This window comes from Hippichthys cyanospilos, chromosome 5, assembly GCF_059441005.1.
Source record: "Hippichthys cyanospilos isolate Australia breed blue-spotted pipefish chromosome 5, RoL_Hcya_1.0, whole genome shotgun sequence".
Taxonomy (NCBI): Eukaryota; Metazoa; Chordata; class Actinopteri; order Syngnathiformes; family Syngnathidae; genus Hippichthys; species Hippichthys cyanospilos.
In genome coordinates this window covers 14,327,204-14,350,736 of record NC_142373.1, presented here as the reverse complement: position 1 = coordinate 14,350,736, position 23,533 = coordinate 14,327,204, and the positions used below count along the sequence as shown (strand labels likewise).

General features: G+C 41.0%; 2 protein-coding genes across 2 annotated transcripts in view; one reads left to right on the top strand and one right to left on the bottom strand.

Annotated features, from left to right (window-relative positions):
• The window catches only part of LOC148423663 (obscurin-like), a 28,076-nt gene extending 11,573 nt beyond the window's left edge, over positions 1 to 16,503 (top strand). The window contains exons 15-37 of the mRNA XM_088415296.1: positions 23 to 298; positions 700 to 972; positions 1,127 to 1,402; positions 1,519 to 1,794; positions 2,170 to 2,430; positions 2,786 to 3,061; positions 3,154 to 3,426; positions 3,860 to 4,135; positions 4,212 to 4,487; positions 4,561 to 4,836; positions 4,897 to 5,172; positions 5,265 to 5,534; positions 5,654 to 5,920; positions 6,009 to 6,278; positions 7,105 to 7,371; positions 9,986 to 10,252; positions 11,713 to 11,825; positions 12,644 to 12,797; positions 13,321 to 13,482; positions 13,778 to 13,882; positions 14,151 to 14,417; positions 15,065 to 15,334; positions 16,200 to 16,503. Of these exons, the coding sequence (XP_088271422.1) occupies positions 23 to 298; positions 700 to 972; positions 1,127 to 1,402; positions 1,519 to 1,794; positions 2,170 to 2,430; positions 2,786 to 3,061; positions 3,154 to 3,426; positions 3,860 to 4,135; positions 4,212 to 4,487; positions 4,561 to 4,836; positions 4,897 to 5,172; positions 5,265 to 5,534; positions 5,654 to 5,920; positions 6,009 to 6,278; positions 7,105 to 7,371; positions 9,986 to 10,252; positions 11,713 to 11,825; positions 12,644 to 12,797; positions 13,321 to 13,482; positions 13,778 to 13,882; positions 14,151 to 14,417; positions 15,065 to 15,334; positions 16,200 to 16,210 (5,438 nt within the window). The 3' untranslated portion in view covers positions 16,211 to 16,503. The remainder of the gene's footprint in view (positions 1 to 22; positions 299 to 699; positions 973 to 1,126; positions 1,403 to 1,518; positions 1,795 to 2,169; positions 2,431 to 2,785; positions 3,062 to 3,153; positions 3,427 to 3,859; positions 4,136 to 4,211; positions 4,488 to 4,560; positions 4,837 to 4,896; positions 5,173 to 5,264; positions 5,535 to 5,653; positions 5,921 to 6,008; positions 6,279 to 7,104; positions 7,372 to 9,985; positions 10,253 to 11,712; positions 11,826 to 12,643; positions 12,798 to 13,320; positions 13,483 to 13,777; positions 13,883 to 14,150; positions 14,418 to 15,064; positions 15,335 to 16,199) is intronic.
• A 1,320-nt stretch (positions 16,504 to 17,823) lies between these two features.
• LOC148423662 (uncharacterized) lies at positions 17,824 to 23,533 on the bottom strand. Its single transcript, XM_088415431.1, has 6 exons — positions 21,548 to 23,533; positions 20,963 to 21,064; positions 20,124 to 20,180; positions 19,806 to 19,898; positions 18,016 to 18,201; positions 17,824 to 17,952 (listed from the first exon to the last, which is right to left on the bottom strand). The coding sequence occupies exons 1-6, from the start codon at positions 23,531 to 23,533 to the stop codon at positions 17,824 to 17,826; spliced, it is 2,553 nt and encodes an 850-aa protein (XP_088271557.1).

Below are 23,533 nucleotides of genomic sequence, written 5' to 3'. Positions count from 1 at the left end.
CATTCTGCATTCCATCCTCTAGTTCCACTTCAGACATTTTCAGCTATAACAGAGGCTGAGCAGAAACAGGCAGTCACGGCGGGCTGTCCTATTACTCTCCAGTGTGAGCTGTCCGACCCCAGCGGGCAAGTCACGTGGTACAAAGACGGAGCGCAGCTCCTAACGCAAACCGGAATTGACATTGAGTCAAAGGATAACCTGAGAGGTCTAGTCATTCCGTCGACTGAGGTGGCTCATTCAGGTGTATACCGTTGTGAGTCGAAGGATGACCAAGTCCAGTTCATTGTGGACATAAAAGGTGATGCCACCAAGAGTCTCAACACTTTTTGCAATGCCGACTAACTGGAATAGTTGATTTTCATCTTCACAACCAACTCACCAAAAGTTGGTAGTTGTTCCCTACCTCATTTGGTTTGGAAATCTTTGGAAATGGCCACTTGTCATTTATTTTTGTTTTTTTTTGTTTTTTTTTTGTATATAGTTTCAGCTTTAAGATGTACTGATACAGATTCTTCTTCATATAACAACATCTTCAGGAGGGCTACTAGTAAAATTACTACTATTACTATTGTATACATGAGTGTGTTCATTTGCTGTGATGAATTAAGTCTTAAGTCGGCTAAAGTTCATTGAAGACTTAATATGTTTATCAATGAATTAAGACATTTTTCTTTGTATTTTAATATCTTGAACATATAGCTCTTCCCGTCCATTTTTCTGAGCTTCAAGAAGCAGACAAGAACAAAACCGTTCAAGAGGGCGGTCCCATTGTCCTCAGCTGTGAGCTCTCTCAGGACTGTGCAGTTGAATGGTACAAGGATGGGCTCAAACTCCACCAAAAAAAGAATTTGGAGCTTAAAACAGAAGGTCGAAGAAGAACACTATTCATCTCTTTGGCTGATACCACGCACAGTGGCACATATAAATGTGCAACAGCCGACGACACCATCACATTCAAAGTGGATGTAAAAGGTGATCCGTTTACGCTCTTGTCATTCTTTTTTTTGTCATTTTCTAAGTGTATATTCATTTCTTCTGTATTCTATGAGCAACAATGTTTCAATCATGTTGGTTGTCCACAGGAATGACTGTGTATACTGAAAACTTACACTGTTTTTACTCTTAGGCCGGTTGCCACATATCGTGCCAGTCTCACAATCAGAAAAACACAGGATAGTTGCAGTTGGTTCACCAATTATTCTCCAGTGTGAGGTATCAGATCCGGTTGCCCAGGTTTCCTGGTTTAAAGACGAGGCCGACCTTTTTTGCAAAACCGGCCTCGACATGAAAAGAGATGGCACCCTCAGAAAACTAATCATTCACTCCGCTAAAACGTCTGACTCGGGCCTCTACGGTTGTAAACTCGCTGAAGATGTTGTCACATTCCAGGTGGATGTGCAAGGTGGGATTTCCTTGATTTTGAAGAGCACAATGTGGTCAAAGGTGTACATTTTATTCACACCTAATTGTCTTTACGATTCTAATTATTTTAATCTTCAAATGTTTTCCAATTGCCAGCTGCTCCTGTAAAGTTTGCGGCAATTCCAGACAGAGAAAGGAACAAATTGGTTGAAGCAGGCTGCAAAGTTAAGATGCAGTGTGAGGTCTCAGAGCCACGTGCTCAAGTCCAGTGGCACAAGGACGGCGGGCAGCTGCTTCCAAAAAGTGATTTTGAAATCCAATCAGAAGAGACATTGAGAGCATTGGTTATTAAAGCTGCAGAAGTCAGACACTCTGGGGTGTACAGCTGTGATTCAGCAGATGACCACATAGAATTCAAGGTGGATGTTACAGGTGATTTACATGTTTTCAAAATCATTAACCTTTTGGGTTTTTGTGCAACTAAAACAACTCAGACTAGTTGGACTTGTATTACTACACCACGGTAGGTAAAAGATGCTTAATCCTGGGGAGTTTTTCGATTTTTTTGGGCGCGCTGTTGTTTGGTTTGGTCTGGTCTAACCGGTGTCACCAACCCTGGTTTCAACACAAAACCTCAGGAAAATGGACTGCATGCTAGTCAAAACCCACAAGTTTGTTCCGTCACCATCCCCAACTTGACAGTCATTTAGCTGTAGCCTCAAGAATGTAACAAAGCCGAGTGTGGCAATAACTGATTCGTTCATTCCTGAAGCTCTGCAATTCTTGTCGCGCTGATTTCATTCTCAGCTGTTCCAGAAGTCAAAGCGAGACAGGCAGTTGAAGCAGGCCATACTGAAAAAATGCAATGCAGGGGCTCAGACTCCACAGCCCCCCCTGGCTTGCATGAGGATGGAATAAAAAACTTTCCAAAATCAGCTTCAAATATCAATTCAGAAGGCCTCACAAGGACACCTGATCTGGACTCAGCAGTGTCTTCAGTCTCTGGGGAGTCCGGTTGTAAAAGTGACGATGAGTCAGAGTCCAACGATTGCTATGCAGTGGTGAAAGGTGATATGCATAGCTTTTTTTCTTGACAAGATGCGATTGTAGAGTCTATACTCTGCCACAACCTTCAATAACCCGCAAAAGTAAAATCTTCCATCCAAACGCTCTAATTTCATGCCATCGCACTTCGCATTTTAAATAAAGCGCTTCGTATTCCGTTGCTCCATCGCTTCAAATGTAATTAACATCCATTTCTAACATTTTCTGTATGCGGAGTGGTATGAAAAAAATCATGTGCGTGTTTGTGTGGTGGGGGGAATATTTATATTCGCATGTCTTAACTGCAATGCAGCTGCTGTGAGTTTTGAGAGTGAGTCGAGATTATCGTCAAGTGTAAACATCATTTATGTGCCTGCAGCCCCACCGGTAACGTTTTCCCACGTCCCAGAGGAGGAGCTTTTCAAGAACGTAGTGGAGAATTCCGAGCTCAGCCTGTCGTGTGAAGTGTCGAGGGTTGATGCCGTTGTGCAGTGGTACAAGGACGGAGCCGAAGTCCAGCCCAGCAGCAATATTACCGTGCGAGCTGAAGCAGCAAAGAGACAGCTTTCAATCCACTCGGCCCAGCTGTCTGACTCAGGCATGTACACGTGCCGTACAGGAGACAATGCTGTCATGTTCAAGGTCAACATCCGAGGTAAAAAAAAAAAAAAAATGCCTCTTTTGCATGAATACCAAAAACAAAAGTGCCAATTGACTATATGCAAATCTGTGATTGTTCCTCCCAAGAACCTCCGGTGATGATTGTGTTCCCAAAAGAAGACGTCCACCTTGACCGACATGTACCTGAAGAAATTATTCTCAGCTGTGAACTGTCCCGTCCGAATGGACTGGTGAGCTGGTACAAAGATGGCCAAAAGCTCCAGATGAGCGAGAACATCAAACTAAAGGTCGAAGGACCTTATCGAAGACTGAAGATTCTGACGAGCAGAGTCGAGGATTCTGGAGAATATGTCTGCGATACAGCTGATGATTCAATATTCTTTAACCTCAGCATTACAGGTAAAATTCATGAGTTTGTATGTTGTGAAAACATTCATATAAGGCCTACTTTCTATCAACATTTTTTACAGAATCAAACTGTTACGGGACCCGGGCCTTCAGAGGTGACTAAAGTGACCTAATCCACCTTTTAATGATAGTAATTAAAAAAAATAAATAAATCAACATACATGCTACTGAAACTGGGGCAGCTATGAAATGAAAATAGTAAGTGGGCAGATTAGCGTTACCTGCTTTAGAGGAAAGCTTTGTCAAGATATCTGAGTACCCTTGGCTTCTTCACAATGCCATACCTTTGCCCCCGGTCGATATGGTCACAAAAGTTGCGCCGATCCTAAATCCTGATGTGATTTCAACAAAACTGTCAAAGAGATGTTCATGGTTCTGCAATTTGTGTAGTTTCACCAAAGCGTTTCATTGTGTCAATATTCAGAACCTCCAGTGCGGATTGTATCTCCCAGTCAGTCCCAAATGGAACTGTGTCAGCAAATGTCTGAGAGAATGGTACTGAGCTGCGAGATTTCACGGCCAAATGCAACGGTACGTTGGTACCGAGATGGACTTGAGGTAGAGGAAAGCGACAACCTGATCCTGGAAGTAGATGGTGTGTACAGACGGCTTATTATACCTGAAACCAGCGTGAAAGATTCCGCTGAATACGTCTGTGACACAAATGATGACTCCATGACGTTCTTTGTAAATATAGCTGGTAAGGAAAGACAGAACTCTGCAGAATAAAAAGCGATATGTTTAAGGGGGCTTCACCGTATCACATATGTTCACAGAGCCTCCTGTCCGCTTTGTCCGTCCGCGAAAGATAGTCAACAGACTCGAAAAAGCGGTTGGCGAATCCTTGGCTCTAGACTGTGAGGTGTCTCGGCCGAATGCTGTGGTTCTCTGGAAGAGGAACGGAGAAGAAGTAGAAGACTCCAAAAATGTCACCATCGTGGAAGACGGTGTAGTGCGTCAATTAACTGTTCATTCACTGACTTTGGAAGATGCGGGTATTTATGTCTGTGATGCAAAGGATGACGTGATGGATTTTCACATTAAAGTGAACGGTAGGTCGTTTATTTAAGTTATCATAACATTATTAAGATTGTCCGCATAATGTCTTTTCTCATTTGCTTTCAGAGTTGCCTGTTCAAATTATTGGGAAAACCAATGCCAAAACAGAGAAGCAATTCCTAGTGTCTGATGACATTATTCTAGTCTGTGAACTGTCTAGACCAAACGCATCTGTAAGTTGGCACAAAAATGGTCAACCAATCGATGACATGGACCGATACTGTAGTGAAGAGCAGGGTGTTTTCCGATCACTGGTTGTCCTAAACGCTTCGTGCGAGGATTCAGGAGAGTACGCTTGCGATGCCGTGGATGATAAGATGGTCTTCCACATCACAGTCACAGGTAATTTCATTCTTGCGTGATTTGAGCTGCAAGACATTGACCACTACACTTTTCATTTAGAGCCTCCAGTCAAGATCGTTGGAAATTCTGGTCACCCAGAGCATCACATATTACTGGCAGGAGAAGAACTTATTTTAGAGTGTGAGGTATCTCGGCCAAATGCCACCGTTCAGTGGCTCTGCAACGGCGACATACTGAAACCGGACACCCGCGTGAAGATTTTCAACCAGGACGTTGTGAGGAAGCTTGTTCTCTCGAGAGTTCAGCCGTCAGACTCTGGAAAATATGTTTGCGATGCCGCCGATGACAAGCTGATCACAATTGTTGATGTGCAGGGTAAGATGAAAATATGAAGATTTGAAAATACAGTACCATGTGGAGAATATTTATCTGATGGAAATGAATCAATGCTTGGTCATCCCTCGCAGAAATCCCAGTCAAGTTTGTGAATAAAAAGGCAACTAATAAAATATTAGCCTACGAAAATGAGAGCGTCACGCTGTGTGCTGTTGTGAGCCGAGACAAAGCTAACGTACGCTGGCTGAAAGATGGCCAACTCCTGAACAAGGACAACATTCACATCTCCAGCGAGGGTAATACCCACAAGCTCACCATTAATCCCCTGCAGCTGTCAGATACTGGAGACTACGTCTGTGATGCAAACACGGATGATATGCTTTTCAATCTTTTTGTCAAAGGTAAGAATCGGACACCTCCTAATCAAAAGAAGCTCCTGGTTTCCATCGTAAATGTTTTCTTGAATTCAGCTGTCACCAAGTTAATTTCTCTGACATTATATTATCCACATCCCCTACAGAAATGAAGGTGAAATTCATCCGCCCACTGGAGAACGTCACCGCTCTGAAGGGCAGCGGCCTCACGTTACGATGTGAGATCAATAAGCCAAAGGGAGATGTCCAGTGGATGAAAGACGGCCTGGAGATCTCGCCAAGTTCTCGTTACAGAATAAGGGCACAAGGTCGAGAGCGAAGTTTTACGATCTTTGAAGCGCTCGAAGAAGACGGAGGCCAATATGCCTGTGAAAGCACAGATGACAGAACCTCAGCTACTCTAACTATAAACAGTAAGTTGATGTCAAAATCGTTTCATCTTTTTAGAAAAATTTGTCTGAATACCATCAGAAAATGACTCGCCCGTTTCTTTGCCTATAGCCCCTCGTGTCGTGGAGTTCATAGCGGAGCTCCGAAACATCACGGTTCGCGAAGGGGAAGACGCAGTTTTGAAGTGCGTGCTTTCACCAGCAGACGCTCAGTTAGTGTGGCGCCTGAACGGGAAACAGGTAGCCCCCAATGAGCGCACCGTCCTTTCCAGCAACGGACTCTGCCACATGCTCTGTATCCGCAACTGCCTGCTTTCTGACAGCGGCATAGTGACAGCTGATGCGGAGGGATTGCTATCAAAGGCCGAACTCCAGGTTCAAGGTGAGTGTCCCGTCCCTCAAAAGTCGCAATATTTCACAACACACTTTATTTCTTTGGTTGGTAGGCATAGAAGTGTTCTTTTCTTCCTTTTTTTAACACATTGTATAAGTGATGAACGCTCATGAAACGTTTGTGATTTTTCTTGTTTTTAAATGGTGCACTTGGTTTGAAGGTGAAACTTGCCACTCAAATATACTGTATTTACTTCATATTGGCAGTTCAAAGCATCTGTATTCCACTTAAGTTCAGAAAACTAAGAAATTTTAGAAAGTGCGATAATAAAGTATGGCTGGAATCATGGCTTTTTTTTTTCTTCCTGGCCAATACTGATTATTAATTGTCAAGGTGGTCGATTATGGACGTTATGGATGAAAAATGTGGGCACGAGAAATAATTGGTGGCAAAAAAAAAAACATAGAACGCCCAACTCTAAATTTTGTTGAAAAGTATTTTAAGAATGTGTTTAGTAAACTACTTATTTTCTTTGTTGTAAAAGTCTCACAAACAAATTCAGGAAGCTCCCAGAACACCAGCATGTCTTAAATTGTTCAAAGAAAACTGAAGTAAATGGCTCCCTAATGTTTTATATGGTAAAATAAATCTAAATAATTGAAATCTTAACTCTCAACTATCAGAATTAAAAAAAAAAACAATACAAAGGTTTACCAAAACGCGGAATACCGTGCCGATGAGTGTCCTGGCTGATAATCGGTCCATCCTTCATTCAAAGCACCTGCACTTTGTTATTTCCCACTACTGCGACGGAAATAAAATACTCAATAGAGTCACGCACTGTGTTTTCACTCTTTTTTTTTTTTTCTTTTAGAACAGCAGGTGACGTTCACCAAGAAGATGGCGCCAGTTACGGCAGAGGAATATGGCGAGGCCACCCTGGTGGTGGAGGTGAGCCCGGATTCTAGTGAAGTGCAGTGGATGAGGCAAGGGGTGCTGATCCACCCCGGGGCCAAATACACACTGAAACACAAGGGCCCCAAGCACACCCTGACCATCCACAAAGTGGCCCTGTCTGACCGGGGAACGTACAGCTGCGAGACACTTCACGACTGCACGCAGGCCCAGCTCACCGTGGAACGTGAGTGCTCACGTGTAGTCAACATGCCGCGGCTCTTTTGTTTGTTTACCCCCGTTGCTGACCACACTGCGTCTTGCGCATGCGCAGACCACATAAAAACTGAGTAAAAGTCATTTGAGCCAATGACCGCCCGTGGGGTGCTGCTACTGATTGCGAGTGACAGCTGGCTGCCACTCGGAATTTGTCAAATTTTAGAGCGCGCTTACTGTATTTGGGGATTGCAAGTACGGTTGAAAAAAGTGGTCACATGCTGTACTTCGAGGCATATATATATATATATATATATATATATATATATATATATATATATATATATATATTTACAAAGTGTATATATATATATATATATATATATATATATATATATATATTTACAAAGTGTATATATATATATATATATATATATATATATATATTTACAAAGTGTATATATATATATATATATATATATATATATATATATATATTTACAAAGTGTATATATATATATATATATATATATATATATATATTTACAAAGTAATGATGGGTAAAAATAAAACAAAAAAAACCTATTAGTTATTTGGTACATTTCCATTCCATTGGTCAATGATGGACCAATGAACAGTTGGTCGGAAACGATGGGCCGCCCAACTCTGCTCTTGTCATCATAAGCTTGATATTAATACACTGTCACTCAATCTCTCAAGAAGATACATTTTATTATTATTGTTTACTGACAGAATGATTAATGAAGTCTCAAAAATAGATGGGATGGCAAATGAAGCCAAGATTTTTGGAATCATGGTTAATGTAGATCTTGGCTGCAGGTCACATACAGTATAAATTATACAAAAGGTAAAAGTTCAAACGCCATGGTGGTATTACACTACATAATAGTAAATAGTGCAATGGTGCAAAGTAAACATAAAACGACAGTGTACGAATTGTTCTTTTATTATAACCTACTATGCAAACATCTGGGGCGCCACATGAAAAACTAATTCATACTCAACTTATTCATTCATAAATTGCCAGAGTCCCTGATTTTAAAGTACACTATCATGAATAACCCCCCCCCCAAAAAAAAATAATATATATATATATATATATATATATATATATATATATATATATATATATATATATATATATATATATATATATATATTTCAAGTCATTTGTAGGACAATGACAAATGGATTTACGTTAAAAGAGAAGTTTAAAAGGTGAAACAAAAAGATTTCCTGTAAAAACAAGTCAAAAACATATTTTGCCTTTGCTCCTTTTTTAATGTTTGTAAAATGTAAATCTATGGATGTTTTCGTTTTAATACAAAGTAAAGAGGAGAACGTACAGATTCTGTTTTCAAACACACTCATGATAAAAAGAAAAGTGAAACAAGTACAAGTTTTGTCCTTGGTTTCATGAACTTTGTAGTTCTAATAAGTGCGCAGGTTGCTCGTTGTGGAAAAAGCTAACTAAAGCCCATGATGCTTTGGCAGATGACGATGACCAGTCCCTGTAAACGTGAATATTCCTATGAACGTCTGCCCATCGAGTGACTTAAGGTCTTTTCTTTCATCACTGGGGAAGGGGAAAGTTAGGACCTCGGGCCGCTGGCACCGCCAATGAATTTGGATCTCCCCTCGTTGCTTCTAAATTTATACGCTGGCCTTCAAAACTAAGGTTGTTGTCATCACGTCTCCAAAATAAACACTCTTTTTTTTTTTTCCACGGGGAATGCTCATCTACGTTAGAATCCATGAAAAATGTTGGCAGATTCGAAGTCGGCTTTAGCGTAAAGCCCTTGGCTCAGATGGGCGAAATATTAGTGTGATTATCATAAAATCTGCTGCATGCAAAACACAATCCGTTCCAGCAATACGGACACTCCATTCAGTTTTATACAATGCTGTACATTACTTTTAAAAAGGAGAACTCAATCTAAATAATGTTGGTTTTCTGGTTAATGTTGCGTTGGTGAAATTAGGATTAAGTAGATTTAAAAATGTATCCATTTTGACATTGTATGTGCCATGGACCGAAATTGACGTCACAATGACGTCGCAGCTCCCCCGTTTTCTGGATTTGATCGCAATGCGAGCCCGAGGGCATTTTGAAGACAACTTCAGTCCATAGTAAAGGCCTGTGCAGGATTCAGCATTGCCCTTTGGTCTCGGGCAGTTGTTGGTAACATTTACGGTAAGGTTGTGATATTCATGCTTTAAATTAACAATTAAAATATTATTTTTTACATACTTGATGAAATGGTTGCAGCGTATATGTCCTGTTATAGACATTAGACACGTTTTGCATAGAAAGGCTTCATCAAAGCAAAACGGTATACTCTTCCTTTTGAGTACATTTTATGGAGGCGTCCATTAAATTACATGTCAGTAGAACTGGTCTCGGGGACCAATTGTTCGTAATGTCCAGGGATTGCTATCAATTCAGTTTTAGCAAAGGCGATGCGCCGGGAAACCTGGAGTATCTGGATCCTTTCATCAAGACCTACACGATTCCCAAAAATGAAACAATCGGGCTTGTTTAGGCCCCAAATTTGCCGAATAGCTGAAATGGAAAGTAGCATACCATACGCAACGCTTACGTTTGATCTGTGCTCTCTTCACAGCTCGAAAAGTGACAATCAAGAAGGGCCTGAGCGACGTGAAAACCATGGAGAGAGAAACGGCCACCTTCGAGGTGGAAGTGTCCCATCCCAACGTAGCCGGCACGTGGTGGAGAAACGGCAGTCAACTCAAGCTGACGAGTCACTTCCGCATGAGCGCCAAGGGACAAGTCCACAGCTTGACCATTTGCAACCTGTCGGTGGAAGACACGGCCACCTTCATGTTTTGCGCCGAGAAGCTGAAAACGTCAGCGAGGCTCGTTGTCAAGGGTAGGGCGTTTAAAGATTAAAAGCCTTTTGAGCCTGGATTTACACGGCTCGCTTAAGAGGCCATTTCCAATTTAGTGCAGCTGGGGTTGGGGGTCAAAGTCATTCTTGTCGCCGGCCAACTTGGAGTTGGCTCTCCCTCGGAGACTCTTTACGACTGTCAAACCATACCGATGTTTCAGCACATTAGAAGGTGCATTCATTACTGAAAAATTCTGTCAATAATCGGCACCCGTGTATAATTCGTCCCTGTGAAATCAATCAAAAAGCATTTTCTTTCTCTGTACTCCAGTGGATGAAAGTGATAGAAAGGTGATAGAAAGGCCAGCGATGATGAAAAAAAAAAAATGAAGGTTGGCACGGTTATCAATTTCATCTCAGAAATCGGACTGTATTCTCAGGCTTCTGACTTTTTCTCAGACTTCTGACTTTTTCGGAGAATTTCGACTTTAGATTCCGAGAATAAAGTGAAAATTCTGAGATGAGTGATAATCCTGCCGACCTTTTTTTCAACGACGTCTGAATTCTCACTTGAAAGTCATATTCTGCTTTTATTTCGGACTTCTGAGATCATAATCTGATAAATGTGAGAAACCTACTAACCCTTTTTTCTCGCTCTAATCTGAATTCTGATTTTAAAGTCAGAATTCTGACGTTATGCTTGGATTTCTGACTTTTTCTCACTTTAAAGTCTGAACTTTAAAAGTGATAAATCTATCTTATTTCCGAATTCTGGCCACTCATAATGTTGAATTCAAAGTCAGAATTCAGACTTTAAAGTCAGAATTCTGAAAAGAAAGTCAAACTTCCTCTGAAAATCAATTAAAAAAACTCCAGAGAAAATCTGGTTTCATTTTAAAATCTGACATCTGACTAGATTGAAAATTCTGAATTTCGAATATTCCGAAAAGGTTAAGGTTAGGTCATTAACCTGATCAGAGGCTTCGCATAAAGCTTCGTATTACTCAGTACCAAAGAAGTAGTTTTCAGTTACAAAAAAGTTCCCGATCCCTGCCCTGGACCCAAAAGGCTTGCAACCGTAGGTTGTCAGCCAAAGTGGTCCGCTCAGTGCATATCAAATGACCAGCTGACAGATCGGTGCGGCGCTTTGGAGCGGGCGGCGCGACCATTGTCCTGGCTCATGTTCACGCTCCAAAGACAAAATAGCCTCGCGGCGGCCAGTGAAAAGCGGCAGCTTTGCTCCGTCTTTTCTCTCAGCTGTGAGTTGTGCAAATAACGCCGTGGCTGCCAAGTCCCTCAGCGGTCATCCCCTCGAGCCGGGCGGTGAAACTTTCATCCGATTGATGACAACTGGATCATGCCGTCATGCTAAATAATGCACAACTTCGTTGAATGGCTGCTTTCGCTTTTGGACAACATATTTGGAATACTTCCTGCATAATTTGGTCAAATTTGCGATGAAAAGATTTTTTTTTTTCATGAGTTTAATTCTCTGTCTCCAGAACATCCAGTGACCATTTTCAGAAAAATTGAGGACCAGAAAATCCCGGAGGGATCGGTCGTCTCCATCGAGTGTGAACTGTCGAGGCAAAATGTGGATGTTAAATGGATCAAGGCGAGTATCACTCACAGTTCTTTTCAGTGATCATAATGACAATCATCATGTTCCTTTTTCTTAAAATGTATAAATGTATTATCATATTTTATGGAGTTTCCGAGCACAAATAACAGGACGTGAATTAGCGATATGGCGGTATGGCCAGAATATAAAATCTTCATTTAGTTTCACCATTCTGGATGATTACAATGTTAACCTATTGCAATATTATTTTTTTATTTTTTTTTGATAAGTAATAAACCCAGCAAACAGACATTTTAATGTTTGATTTTTTTTAAAAATAAATCCCTTGCAAATTATTCAGACAACATATAACGTGTGCTTTATTTTGAATTATTTCAACCCAAACTTAATATTCATTGCTTGTGCAAAAAAAAAAGGGTGATTTATGAAAATTCTCCTTGTGCATATGGCAAAAATGCCACAATTCAGTAGTCACTGTAGCAACTATTGTAAACATGTCTCATAAATCACCCATTCAATTTTCTGCCACTTATGAAATGAAATCGCAATGACATGATTGACCAAACTTTCAAATTGCCAACTGAAATGCAAAATTAATTGAATTAATGTAATTCGTTGCCCAGCCCTAATGCGAATTAACATAAAACAAGAGTGCATCCTCACAATTTGTGTCATCTTGGACTTAATTAGTGTAAAAGCATTTTCTTTCTCCGGCGCGATCTCGTGTTTACAATTTTGTTCAGATGAGAGCCATTTCTAGGGAAAAACCTCAATTGAAGGTTATCATACCAACAGAACAAATGTTGCCATTGGCCGAATCTTCCTAAGCATTGCTTTGTCATCCTTCTCAGAATGGCAGCGAGGTGAAGGCTGGCAAAAACGTCCGTATGTACGCCATCGGAAGAAAGCGATATCTTCAGATCACCAAATGTCTCGTCGGTGATTCTGGGATGTACACATGCGACGCAGGAGAAGTGGCCACAAGCGGCACTGTGGAGATCTACGGTAAAAGTCCATTCCCAGAATGTTCTCTGTCGTGGCCCATTTATTGTATTGTCACCGGTCAATAATCATGCCACCTTGTACCATGTCTTAAGTAAAATAATTTTAAAATATATTAAACGAATTTAATATTGAATATGTGGCACATATCAACATTTTATGTAAAAATTGCCACCATGTAGCGCCGCCCCTGCATATACATAAAACTACATCATGTACAAGTTGTGGCAATGCATGCAAACAAAAACTACCTACCGTATTATAATAAAAGATAGCAAAAACTCCCAATGTTTTCCTTTTCATTGAGAAAAACCTCATCAGTGACCCGCTAACATGCAATCAGTCAACACTGCCATCTGCTGGAAGAGGCGCACTGTACTAATATTCTAGTACTGTAGGAAAAGCATTGGCTGGAAAATGGATTGTTGATGATGGAACGGCAATAGAACAATAGAAGTAGCAATAAACAAATAATAATTAATTAGCAATAAGCATAACCACGTTGTATCTACATATGCGTTTACAGAACGGGAGCTGCTGGTCGTGCAAGGCCTGGAGGATCTAAGCATTGCCGAAGATCAGAACGCCGTCTTTGTCTGTGAGATCTCAGTGGAAGACGTGCCGGGAGAATGGTACAAAAATGGGGAGATGATCCATCCCACCAGTACCATCAAGACCCGACAGGAAGGTCAGTGCAACTGCTGATAGCGCTCGCTAGGGGTATCGATACGTGTCACCTTTGCCATCGTATTGCATTTATTACCTTTGCCATACAAGGTCTTGTCAGCTTCTTTGGCTACTAAATAGAAAAGCAGCAGCCTTCAAAATTAATTAATAAAAATCTCTGAATTCCTCAACACATTTTCAAACCAGGTTTCGGGTTTTACGTTGGTGTAAATCATTTGAATAAGTCTTTGGGTTTCAAATGGTGATTTCAGCCCACTGTTTGGGTATCAATTTTTTTTTTATTTTTGACCTTCCAGGGACCAAACACTTTCTCCTCATGTGCAACGTACGACCTGAGGACTCTGGCGAGATCAGATTTGTCGCCAGACATGTGGACTCTGTTGCCAAGTTGCAGGTGAAAGGTAAAATTCTCATCATCATCTTCTTCTGACATTTTCATTTGTGATGGGAAAATGAAGCATCATGAAGCACGTGAGATTATTTTTTTTGCTGCTCTAGGTGGCACTCTTGTTTTAAAGATGTAGTGGATTTGTTTTTTTTTTTTAATATTTATCTTTCAACCAAAAGCACCATCAAGAGAAGTAAAAAAATATATCGCGAGTACTTCATGAGGCTTCATATTCCCATAGCCACTTTTGGCCAAACTAAAGCCCAGCGTTATTTTTCCAGAGATTCCCCTGAGCATTGTGAAGCCCCTGCAGGACAAAACGGCGCTGGAGAAGACCCGCGTGATGTTGGACTGCACCGTGTCCAACCCGCGATGCAGCATCCGCTGGTTCAAAGGCACCAACGTTATCCTGCCCTCCGAGCGCTTTGAGATCAGCAGCGAGGGCTGCTATCGCAAGCTCATCATCCAGCAGGTGGCGCTGGAAGACCAGGGCACATACAGCATGCAGGTCGGGGAGTACACATGCTCAGCAAAACTGACAGTGGAGGGTAAGAGGTGCTCAGCATGGATATAAGTCTTGCTTATTAACCCAAATATTAGAGCATGCATGAGGGGCACTTAGCTAGCTGTACTGTAGATGTTACTTCTTAAGTCGGAAGTATAGGTATTGAGGTGTTTACATGCAGGGATTCCTCTTCGTTACCTTTCGTGGCCTTTACATTGCTATGTTAAATTATTATATTAAATTTTAAACGTTTTGGCTTTTAAAAGTGTACTTTTATGAACCATACCAAAAATCTTTGGTTTGAGTTTTGGGAGGGTATTAAAACAAATGAAATCTGAGATTACGTTAATGAGGTTCTGAGAGAAAATTATTTAAATGTGTGAGCCGCTTTTAAACGTGTATAACAAAAATTTAATAAATGAGAAAAACCTGAACGGTAAATCAGAATATAATAATGAAGAAGGTAAAAATGAAAAAAAATTGAGAGGATTTATGATTTATAATAAAAAAAAGAAAACTGTTAATGAAAAAATGGTAACACTGGTTTAACACTGGTTAAATAAAGGTTTTCATTGTTTGACTATACATATGGGTAGCAGACAGTTCTCTTTCTCACCGCTGGGTGTCAGTGCCCCCTCGTATTGGAATGAAAAAAAACAACAACTAGAGCCGCTCTCTTGACTTGTGCAGCCCAGCCTGTCGTGATGGTCAGAGAGCTGCGTGACCTGGAGGTGGCGGCCCCCGGCGAAGCCACCTTCGAATGCGAGGTGTCCACCGCCTCGCAGAAGCCGCCCACCTGGAGTCTGAACGGGGAAACCCTGCGCGCTGGGCCTCGGGTGCGCCTGGAGAGGCAGGGCGCCCTCCACAGGCTAACCCTCAAGCAGACCTCCAGGGACATGAATGGAGTGGTCATCTTCGCTTGCGGAAAAGCGAAAAGCTCGGCTCGGCTTACAGTCCTCAGTACGTCACGGGAGTTTCTTTTTTTTTCTTTCTTTTAGCAAAGCATCAAAACTCAGAAAGAAATGATGGAGTACGATTACACAGGCCACTGGTGGCACACCCCGCAGGTAGAGGTACACAGAAAAAAAAAGAATGTACTCAATTTGTTTTCCTCAAATGGTTTCATGAAATATAAGCTTCTGTTAAATTGACCTTAAGAAAAAAACAATTTAACTCACGTGTAAATGTTAAATGGAATGGGTTTTGCATTTTACTTTGGTCAAATTGTTTTCATTGAACTTTTACATGTAGGGCTATTATTTTATTATAGTGTAGTCTGGGTTGTTAGTGGAAGTTACAGAAACCTTTTATTATTTTTTTTTTACTCACAGTAGGCCTTACTGGTAGTTCTTATCCAATATGAATTATTGGGCTTGTAGAAGCCAAAATAGTTTTATTGTTTTTTTTTTTGTTTTGTTTTTCCCCATAACATACTGTATCCCATTTTGGAAAGACTTAATTGCTTACACCAGTGGCAAAGAAATGTCACGTGCACGGCAAGTGAAAAAGACCCGGTGGGAAATCATCAAGTACGAGTTGGCGCTTATAAAATTATAAATAGCAAACGGTCACTTTTGGCCGGGAGAGTGCCACATTTTGCAGATTGTCTCGGGCGTTCAAAAGTTGTGCTCTATTTGTGGCCCATGTGGGTCAGGCGCAAACGAGCTCACGCGACCCTGAACTTTGGAAACGTGCGAGAGATCACAAACAGCTTATAAAGCCGCATTAGCAAGAAAGAATGCTTTTCCATCGAAGCATTTGTGTGTATGTGTGTGTGCGTATCAGCAGAATATTGTCTAATTGTTGGTGTGTTCAAATTTGGCAGGTGATCCGTGAGTGACATGGGCTGTCGTCAACCTTCAAAATGACTTTCATCTCATCTTTGTGGACTTTGTACATCTTTTAAGCGGTCAAAAGGCTCCCATACATTGCCGTGTGTTTTTATTTTTAACTAGATTGCGTTTTCGAAACACACATTTTTTCTCTAAACTGTGTTGCATTTTGCGTGTCATTTTTTTTTTCGTCTGAACTTAAGGAAGTGAAAAAGCAAATGGCAATGTGGTGTAAATAATGTTGTGTGTCAAATTGTTCACATTTCATGATTTCAATAAATTAACTCATGACATAAATGGTCTCATTCATTCGTAGCAACATTTTACAGTCATAATGTCATTAAAAAACTTAAACAAATAAGGACGCCCAGTTACTCAACTCACATTGAAGAATAATTTTTTGGACCCAAATGCTTGTTTATTTTTCCCAAAAAGTAAGATAATGATAATAATAATTTTGAAACGTCATTATAATTCTTTAAATATAAATACAATTTTAAGTAATCATAAATGGCTCTAAATTTTACTTTCTAAATTTTAATATATCTTGTTGTATTATAATTCAGGTTCTAGATCAGATCATTTTAGATCAAAAAGAGCAAATATAAATGTACAAATGCACTGCAAAATATGAAGTATGTATTAATGATTCTGTTAAAGCGGTAAATTTACCCTTTATGTCAGTTTCTTAGGTTGTTGGGTCATTTTGACCCATAGCACAGTTAAAAACAAAATGAAATTAAGCTTGCTTATATGTTTTTATCAACACCAGTATTAAAATTGCAATATATTTTTTTTCTAATTTGTGACATTGGAACCAACATTGGATGATTTTATTGCATACAAAAGCAAAATGTGTTCTGGAAAGCATGATCTAATATTAATACACTTACAGGAAAATATTTTTCTCTTGAATGCTTTAATAGGTAAAAAAAAAATACATGAAGCTGTTCTTTTAATTACTCATTATATAATCAAGATTACAAGTGAATTTCTTTTCCCATGTAATTATACTTATTTTTATATAATGTGTAAATATTCATAAATACACGAAAACATGAAATCATACTAGTGTGCGTGCCATGCACCCTGTAAAAATACATTAATTCACACAATAAATATACATGAATATTACAATCAGTAATGTTTACCCTCACTCGAACGACACACATGAATATTTTCCCAAAGACAACATAAAAATTCAAAACATTTGCTATCAAATGACTTATGACCTAAACATGTCAGTGTTCTTCCTTAGATTCATCTATTTATGTCCACAGAAGGGCCAGAATAATCAACTTTATAAAAGGCTATGCATATTTTTCATCAGAAAAATACATTGTACAGTAACGATGAGCTTCACAGCTAACTGCTCCAAAAAGCCCGTCTTTTTATAAAACGTGCTTGCAAAAATCTTGCAAGAACACCCTGCACCATTCTACCTGAAGGGACATAGCCAGAAAGCCACACACATTTCCCACTTGTATTTAGCACCACCTGCTGGATCCGGTGACTCACTGCCCCACTTGTCCCCACAAACAAACAGGCTAACATTTTGGGTCCTCGGTTGGACTGAAAGCTGAAGAAAGTTGACTGCGACAAAGGCGACGTCGACGTTCATCCGAGAGACCGCTGCTCCTTGAGAACGGCGTAGACGTCGTCCACGTTGCTCAGCCTTTCGAAAAAAGGGATCAGGTCGAGGAGCTCGCTATCCGACGTGTCATCGAACCAGGAAACCACGGGAACCTAAAAGATTCAAAGGTTTAGAAGACGTCGTTGGTATTTGGAAAGGAGTGATGGAAAGCGTACCGCGTTGTCCGGGTGGAAAGTGTAGGAGGCGGGCGAGTTGTCGATGATTATGACTTTGTTAAGGTCTCGTCCCAAATGGCTCAGGTCTTTGACGTAATTCCCTTTGTGGAAGACGCACGCCTCCCTAAAGAGACGGCTTCGGAAAGCTCCCCATTTGTCCAAGACGTCTGACACGGGATCTGCATACTGGTAAAAAAAAAAAAAAAAAAAAACAGGACTAAAGTTTTCAAGTCCAAAGTCGACAATTTGTTTTGTCTCAAGCTTGACTCCAGACACCATTGGAATCACCAAATATTTTCAGTGATTCGACTGAGCCCAACTATAAATTAACGTCCATCTTCAAAAAGATACGATTTTACCAACGATTGAAAACTGAGTTTGGTCTTTAAAAAAATCTGTAAGATGACGATTTTGGACACGTACAGCAAACCTTGTTTGATACATGCAGAGGCACCAAAAACCTAGGGCTTGGATCTAAACTTGACTTGGACACAGCCCTCTGTGACTCGGACTTGGACTCGGATCTTTGTGAGTCTGACTTGGACTTGGACCTTTCTGACTTGGATGTTGGCTTGGATCTAAACTTGACTTGGACACAGCCCTCTGTGACTCGGACTTGGACTCGGATCTTTGTGAGTCTGACTTGGACACGGACCTTTCTGACTTGGATGTTAACTTGGACCTTGGTGGCTCGGAAATAGATATTTGTGATTAGGACTTGACGTGGATTCAGAGCTTTGTAACTCGGACTTGGATATTTGTCGCTAGGACTTGACTTGAACTCAGACCTTTGTAACTTGAACTTGGATCTTTGTGACTCGGACCTTTATTATTCAGACCTGGCCTCGGACCTTTGGGACTCTGACTTGAACTCGGACCTTTGTAACTTGAACTTGGATCTTTAAGACTCGGACCTTTGTTATTCAGACCTGGCCTCGGACCTTTGGGACTCTGACTTGGACTTGGAACTTTGTGGCTCAGAATTGCACCTGTACCTTTCTCTGACTGGAACTCGGACCTCTGTGACTTGGAGTTGGACCTTTGGGATTCAGACTTAGACCTTTGCTTTTAGGACTTGGACTAACTTTTGTGATTCGGACTTGGACGCTTAGCTTTCTGACTTGGACGTGGACTTGGACCTTGGTGATTCAGATTTGGACTCTGACCTTTCTGAATTGGATGTGTACTCAGGTCTTGGTGACTTTGACCTTTCTGACTTGGACGTGGACTTGCACCTTGGTGGCATCAGACTTGGATATCTGATACTAGATCTTGACTTGAATTTGGACCTTTGTAACTCAGACATGATTTGGACACAGAACTTTATAACTTGGACAAGTTTTGGACACTGATCTCTGGGGCTCAGACTAGGCTCGGCCTTGATAAATGTGTACTTTACTAGGGCTCCTTATTTGCAATTCTCTAAACAAAACTCGCCTAACTTTTTGTGGAACCAATAATTTTTTTGCCTATGTGTGGTTCAGTGCTCTTTTCTTTAGATTCCATATAACGTCGCCATTTCTACCGGCACATGTACTTTTAAATATATAATGATAAATTATAACTTCCCTGATGTTGAGATCATGGCACTAAAATTGGAGCACAATCTTGAATGAAGATGTTAGCGTTAACGACAGGCCAACAATATAAAGTCCCACAAACGTCAGAATACCATCCCAGTCATTCCAAGTATTGGATTTTAAAACAGCAGGTGTTACCCGACACATATAGCGCAACGTATATTTTGCTGTGCACGTTTCTGTCAAACTTGTGAGAGGCAGCACACCAACCATTGATAGGCTTGCGGTGAATAAAACACATTCAAACATCTCCCCCATCCGTCGAAGGAATTCATCCACGTGGGGTCTTTTGGAGACATAAACCTGGAGGCACACACACCAAAAAAAGGGCAGAAATATAATTATTTGGGGTCTGTTGCACATTATAAACTAAACAGCCATCTAAATCAAAACATGACAAAGCAAAGATGTCAAGTTTCGTCTTGCAATTGACTCAACAACATGTGGATGAACATGTTTCTGCGTCAAGTCACCCCAAATAAATTGCTTGGGATACAACAGGTGTCTGTCTGCGTACGAGGAACCCACCTGGTAAACCGTCCCGTCAATGTCCACCGGAGTGATAAAGTCAGCATGGTTCACTGGCTGTGAAAGAAAAACAAATATGACTAAAGATGAATATTTAGTGCCCATTAAATCAAATTTAAACTAACTCGAGGAACAAACCGGGGGTACCATGTGTGACAAGGATGTGTATAAATGCATCGATCCTGGACTTTACCCAGTTTTTCCCACCAATTTTTGTGGAATGCTGAAACTAGAGTTGATCTCTCTCTCTTTCTCTCTCTCTCTCTCTCTCTCTCTCTCTCATATACAAACTTTCTCTAGGGGGTGCTAGTGAGTGAATTTTGGGACTCCTAAAAATAAAAGCAAGCAATCAAATGACACCAAGACGGTGACATAAACACCCAAATTAGATCTAAAGTGATTCAACCGTTGACAGCGTACTTGTCTAATGTGTCCCATCTTCACTATATTGAATATCTTGCATAGCATTTACGGTAACTATTGAATTTCAGTACACATTGGCTTGAATTATTTCACTGGAAACATATCTTTGCATGTGTCTCTTGTGCATGTTGACAGTCTTGTTATACACAGCACGTGGTCCTAATTTCCTTTGGTAAAGATGGACCTTACTTCATCAAAGCCTATCTGTTTACGCGTGACTCTTAGCAAGATCCAGTGACATCATTTAAGGACAGGCTGTAATCGCAGAAGGACTTCATGTCGCGTGGAATTCGTTACATAATTTCGAAGCAGTACGCAAGACTTTTCGCTCAGAAACCATGAATTTGCTCCAAGAATTGTTCAAGGAATGGTATGATGCTGTTTGTCCAGAAAAAGGCACTCTTTAAGCAACTTACCGTGAACGAGCTGTGCACTAAAGTTTCATCCAAGTCAATGACCACGCAGATCTTTCCAGTATCGTGAGATTTCAGTTGTGGGAGTAGTGCTTTTGCTGGCACCTGGGAATAACAAAAGAAGACAGACCACCTCAAGTTTTTGGACAAATGAACGAATGTTTGATGTCTGCATGCTGATGGCTTTTCAAAGCTGCTCCAGCTGGTACCGTGTCGACAGAACATACACTCTACTTTATCCTATCATCATCATCATTCTGGTTCTAAAAACAAAATGATCCAACAAGTGCTTGTAGAGTGAAGCGCCCTGACGGCAGATTGAAAGAGATATGCCCCAGTCTCCCAAATCTCTCGTAATGTGATCTGTTTAAACGGTTGTGCTGTACAGTTGTCTGACTGCTGACAAGTCAGGCAATATGGGGATCAGATGGAACTTTTTTTTTTAATATAATTTTTTTATACATATAATCTTTCACTCTAGCTGTCAAGATAACTAAATCAAGATAACTTTTCTCATTGTTGAAATCATGCAAAAAAAGTTCAATTCCCTCGATTAGTTTATGATGAACGGGCCGCAGCGGTATTTACCTGCATACTTGGCGGTAGGCAGTACTCGCAGTCACAAAGTTCATCAGAGTCATCCTCACAGTTCTCATCCTCCGAGTCCTCGGTCTCTCCTCTTTGTACGAGATTGTCCCCTTCCTCGGTCTTGTTGTACTGTGAGGCGACACTGTGAATGACATCTGCTGGTGCTTCTCTTGAGATTTCAGTTGAACCACAATCTTCTTTTGAGTCTTTGCTTTTTTCTCTTGCGGGGCAAGAGTCCAGAAGATTTTTAATTTGACACATGTAATATTCCTCAACTATGTCAAGGGTCTCATGTTCGTGATCCATAAGCGACCAATGGGATTCTTTCTCGAGACATGCGCGGAACATTTCTTCCTGGCGGAAAAATATGTTGAGCAGGTCCTCGCTGTCAGTAGCCATCCTTGAAGTATTGTCAGTTTTGTCATCTTTGGCAAGGAGGTTTTCAACATTTGGTGCATTAAAAAGGCCTGCAAGCGCAGGCGTTTTGGCGCCGTTCACATTTGTCGCCTCTTCTAGTTGACGTTCTCGTTTGCAGTCTTCTGCTCGGACTTCTAACTGATGTCTCGGACTTGAATTGTAACCTTGAATGCCTTTACGTTCTTTCATTGAAGAGTAAAAGCATGCGTCATTCTTTCGTTGATGAATTTCTGTCACATCAGACACATTTTCTGATGACTTCTTGGCCTTTAGTTGCTCACTACACAGGCAATCATGGATCTCTGCTCCATCAAAGCAAGAGGTGTAATGTTGCGATTTTGTCAGCGATGGCTCATAATAGTCACACTTGTCAAATAAATCAAAGTAATCTTCAAGGACAAAATTGGAAGTCTCCTGTTCATTATGGACATTCTCAGTGATATTGCATTGTTCTTCAACTTCCTCAAATGATTCCCATCGGGTCTGTTCGTCACTCCAATCTTCCTGAGCTTCTTTTTCAGATTCAGATCCTGATGAATTCAAGCTGGTCTCTGAGTCTTCTGCACAAGTCTTAAATGACTTACTCTCTGAAGAAGAGCCATCTGAGGAGACATCGTCTTCCATAAAAAACCCGACAAAGGTCTTGTCAGAGTAGGCCTGCTTTGATATCTGACTTAGGTTTTCCTCTCCTCTTGTGTTCGAGTGATCTGTGGCCACAACATGTCCCCGGCTTTGATCAAAGTTAACTTTCAGAAACCTACTTGGATGCAAGTCTTCTGAGATGGCACACAGCTCATCATCAGTACTTCGTTCCTGGCTGTCATCTGACAAATAGCCCCACTCATCACTGTCTTCTGCCACCATGCTTTGATTTTGGACATCAACGTACTCGCTGAGTTCCGTATCACAATCCGATTCATCCGTCGACTCCAAAGCGCCGCGTACGGATCCGGTCATCTCGTATTTCTCACAGTCCTCAATATTATATTCACAGCACTTGTAGTGCATAGCAGAGGGCTCGTATTGTTGTGATAACGCCAGCTGCTCAAAGGAACAACTGCGGCTTTTACCCTGCTTGAAATTGTCACAGTTCACGTCTGATTTATCTGCCACAAGGTCTAAATATTCGGAAGGGCGATGGGTGGGCTCATGCTGACTGATTACGTGTTGTTGTTGTTGTTGTTCTGCGCAGCAAGGACGACCATTGTGAACTGAACTCTGATTAACACAGGGCTCAAAGTTTCTGCAGGGTCTCACGTGCCATCTTTCTATTGGGTGTCTTAACCTCAAAGTCTTATCATGGATTGTAACGCATTCCGCAATGCTGCCAATTTCGGAATACTGGTCAGATCTCTCAGGGTTTCTGTTACAATCTGTAAACTCTTCGCAGGCATTAAAATATCCCATGCAAATTCCGGAAGGGCTAGTTTCTCGATTGGCGACCGGCTGTTCGGGGAGTTCTGCAAAGACATTACCGTCAAGTGCTGCACTTGTGTCGTCTTCTGTTAATATGCCGACTGGCGGGCCTTCGTCCGAGGCAGCTCTCCGCTCAGTTTCTTCCAAATACAT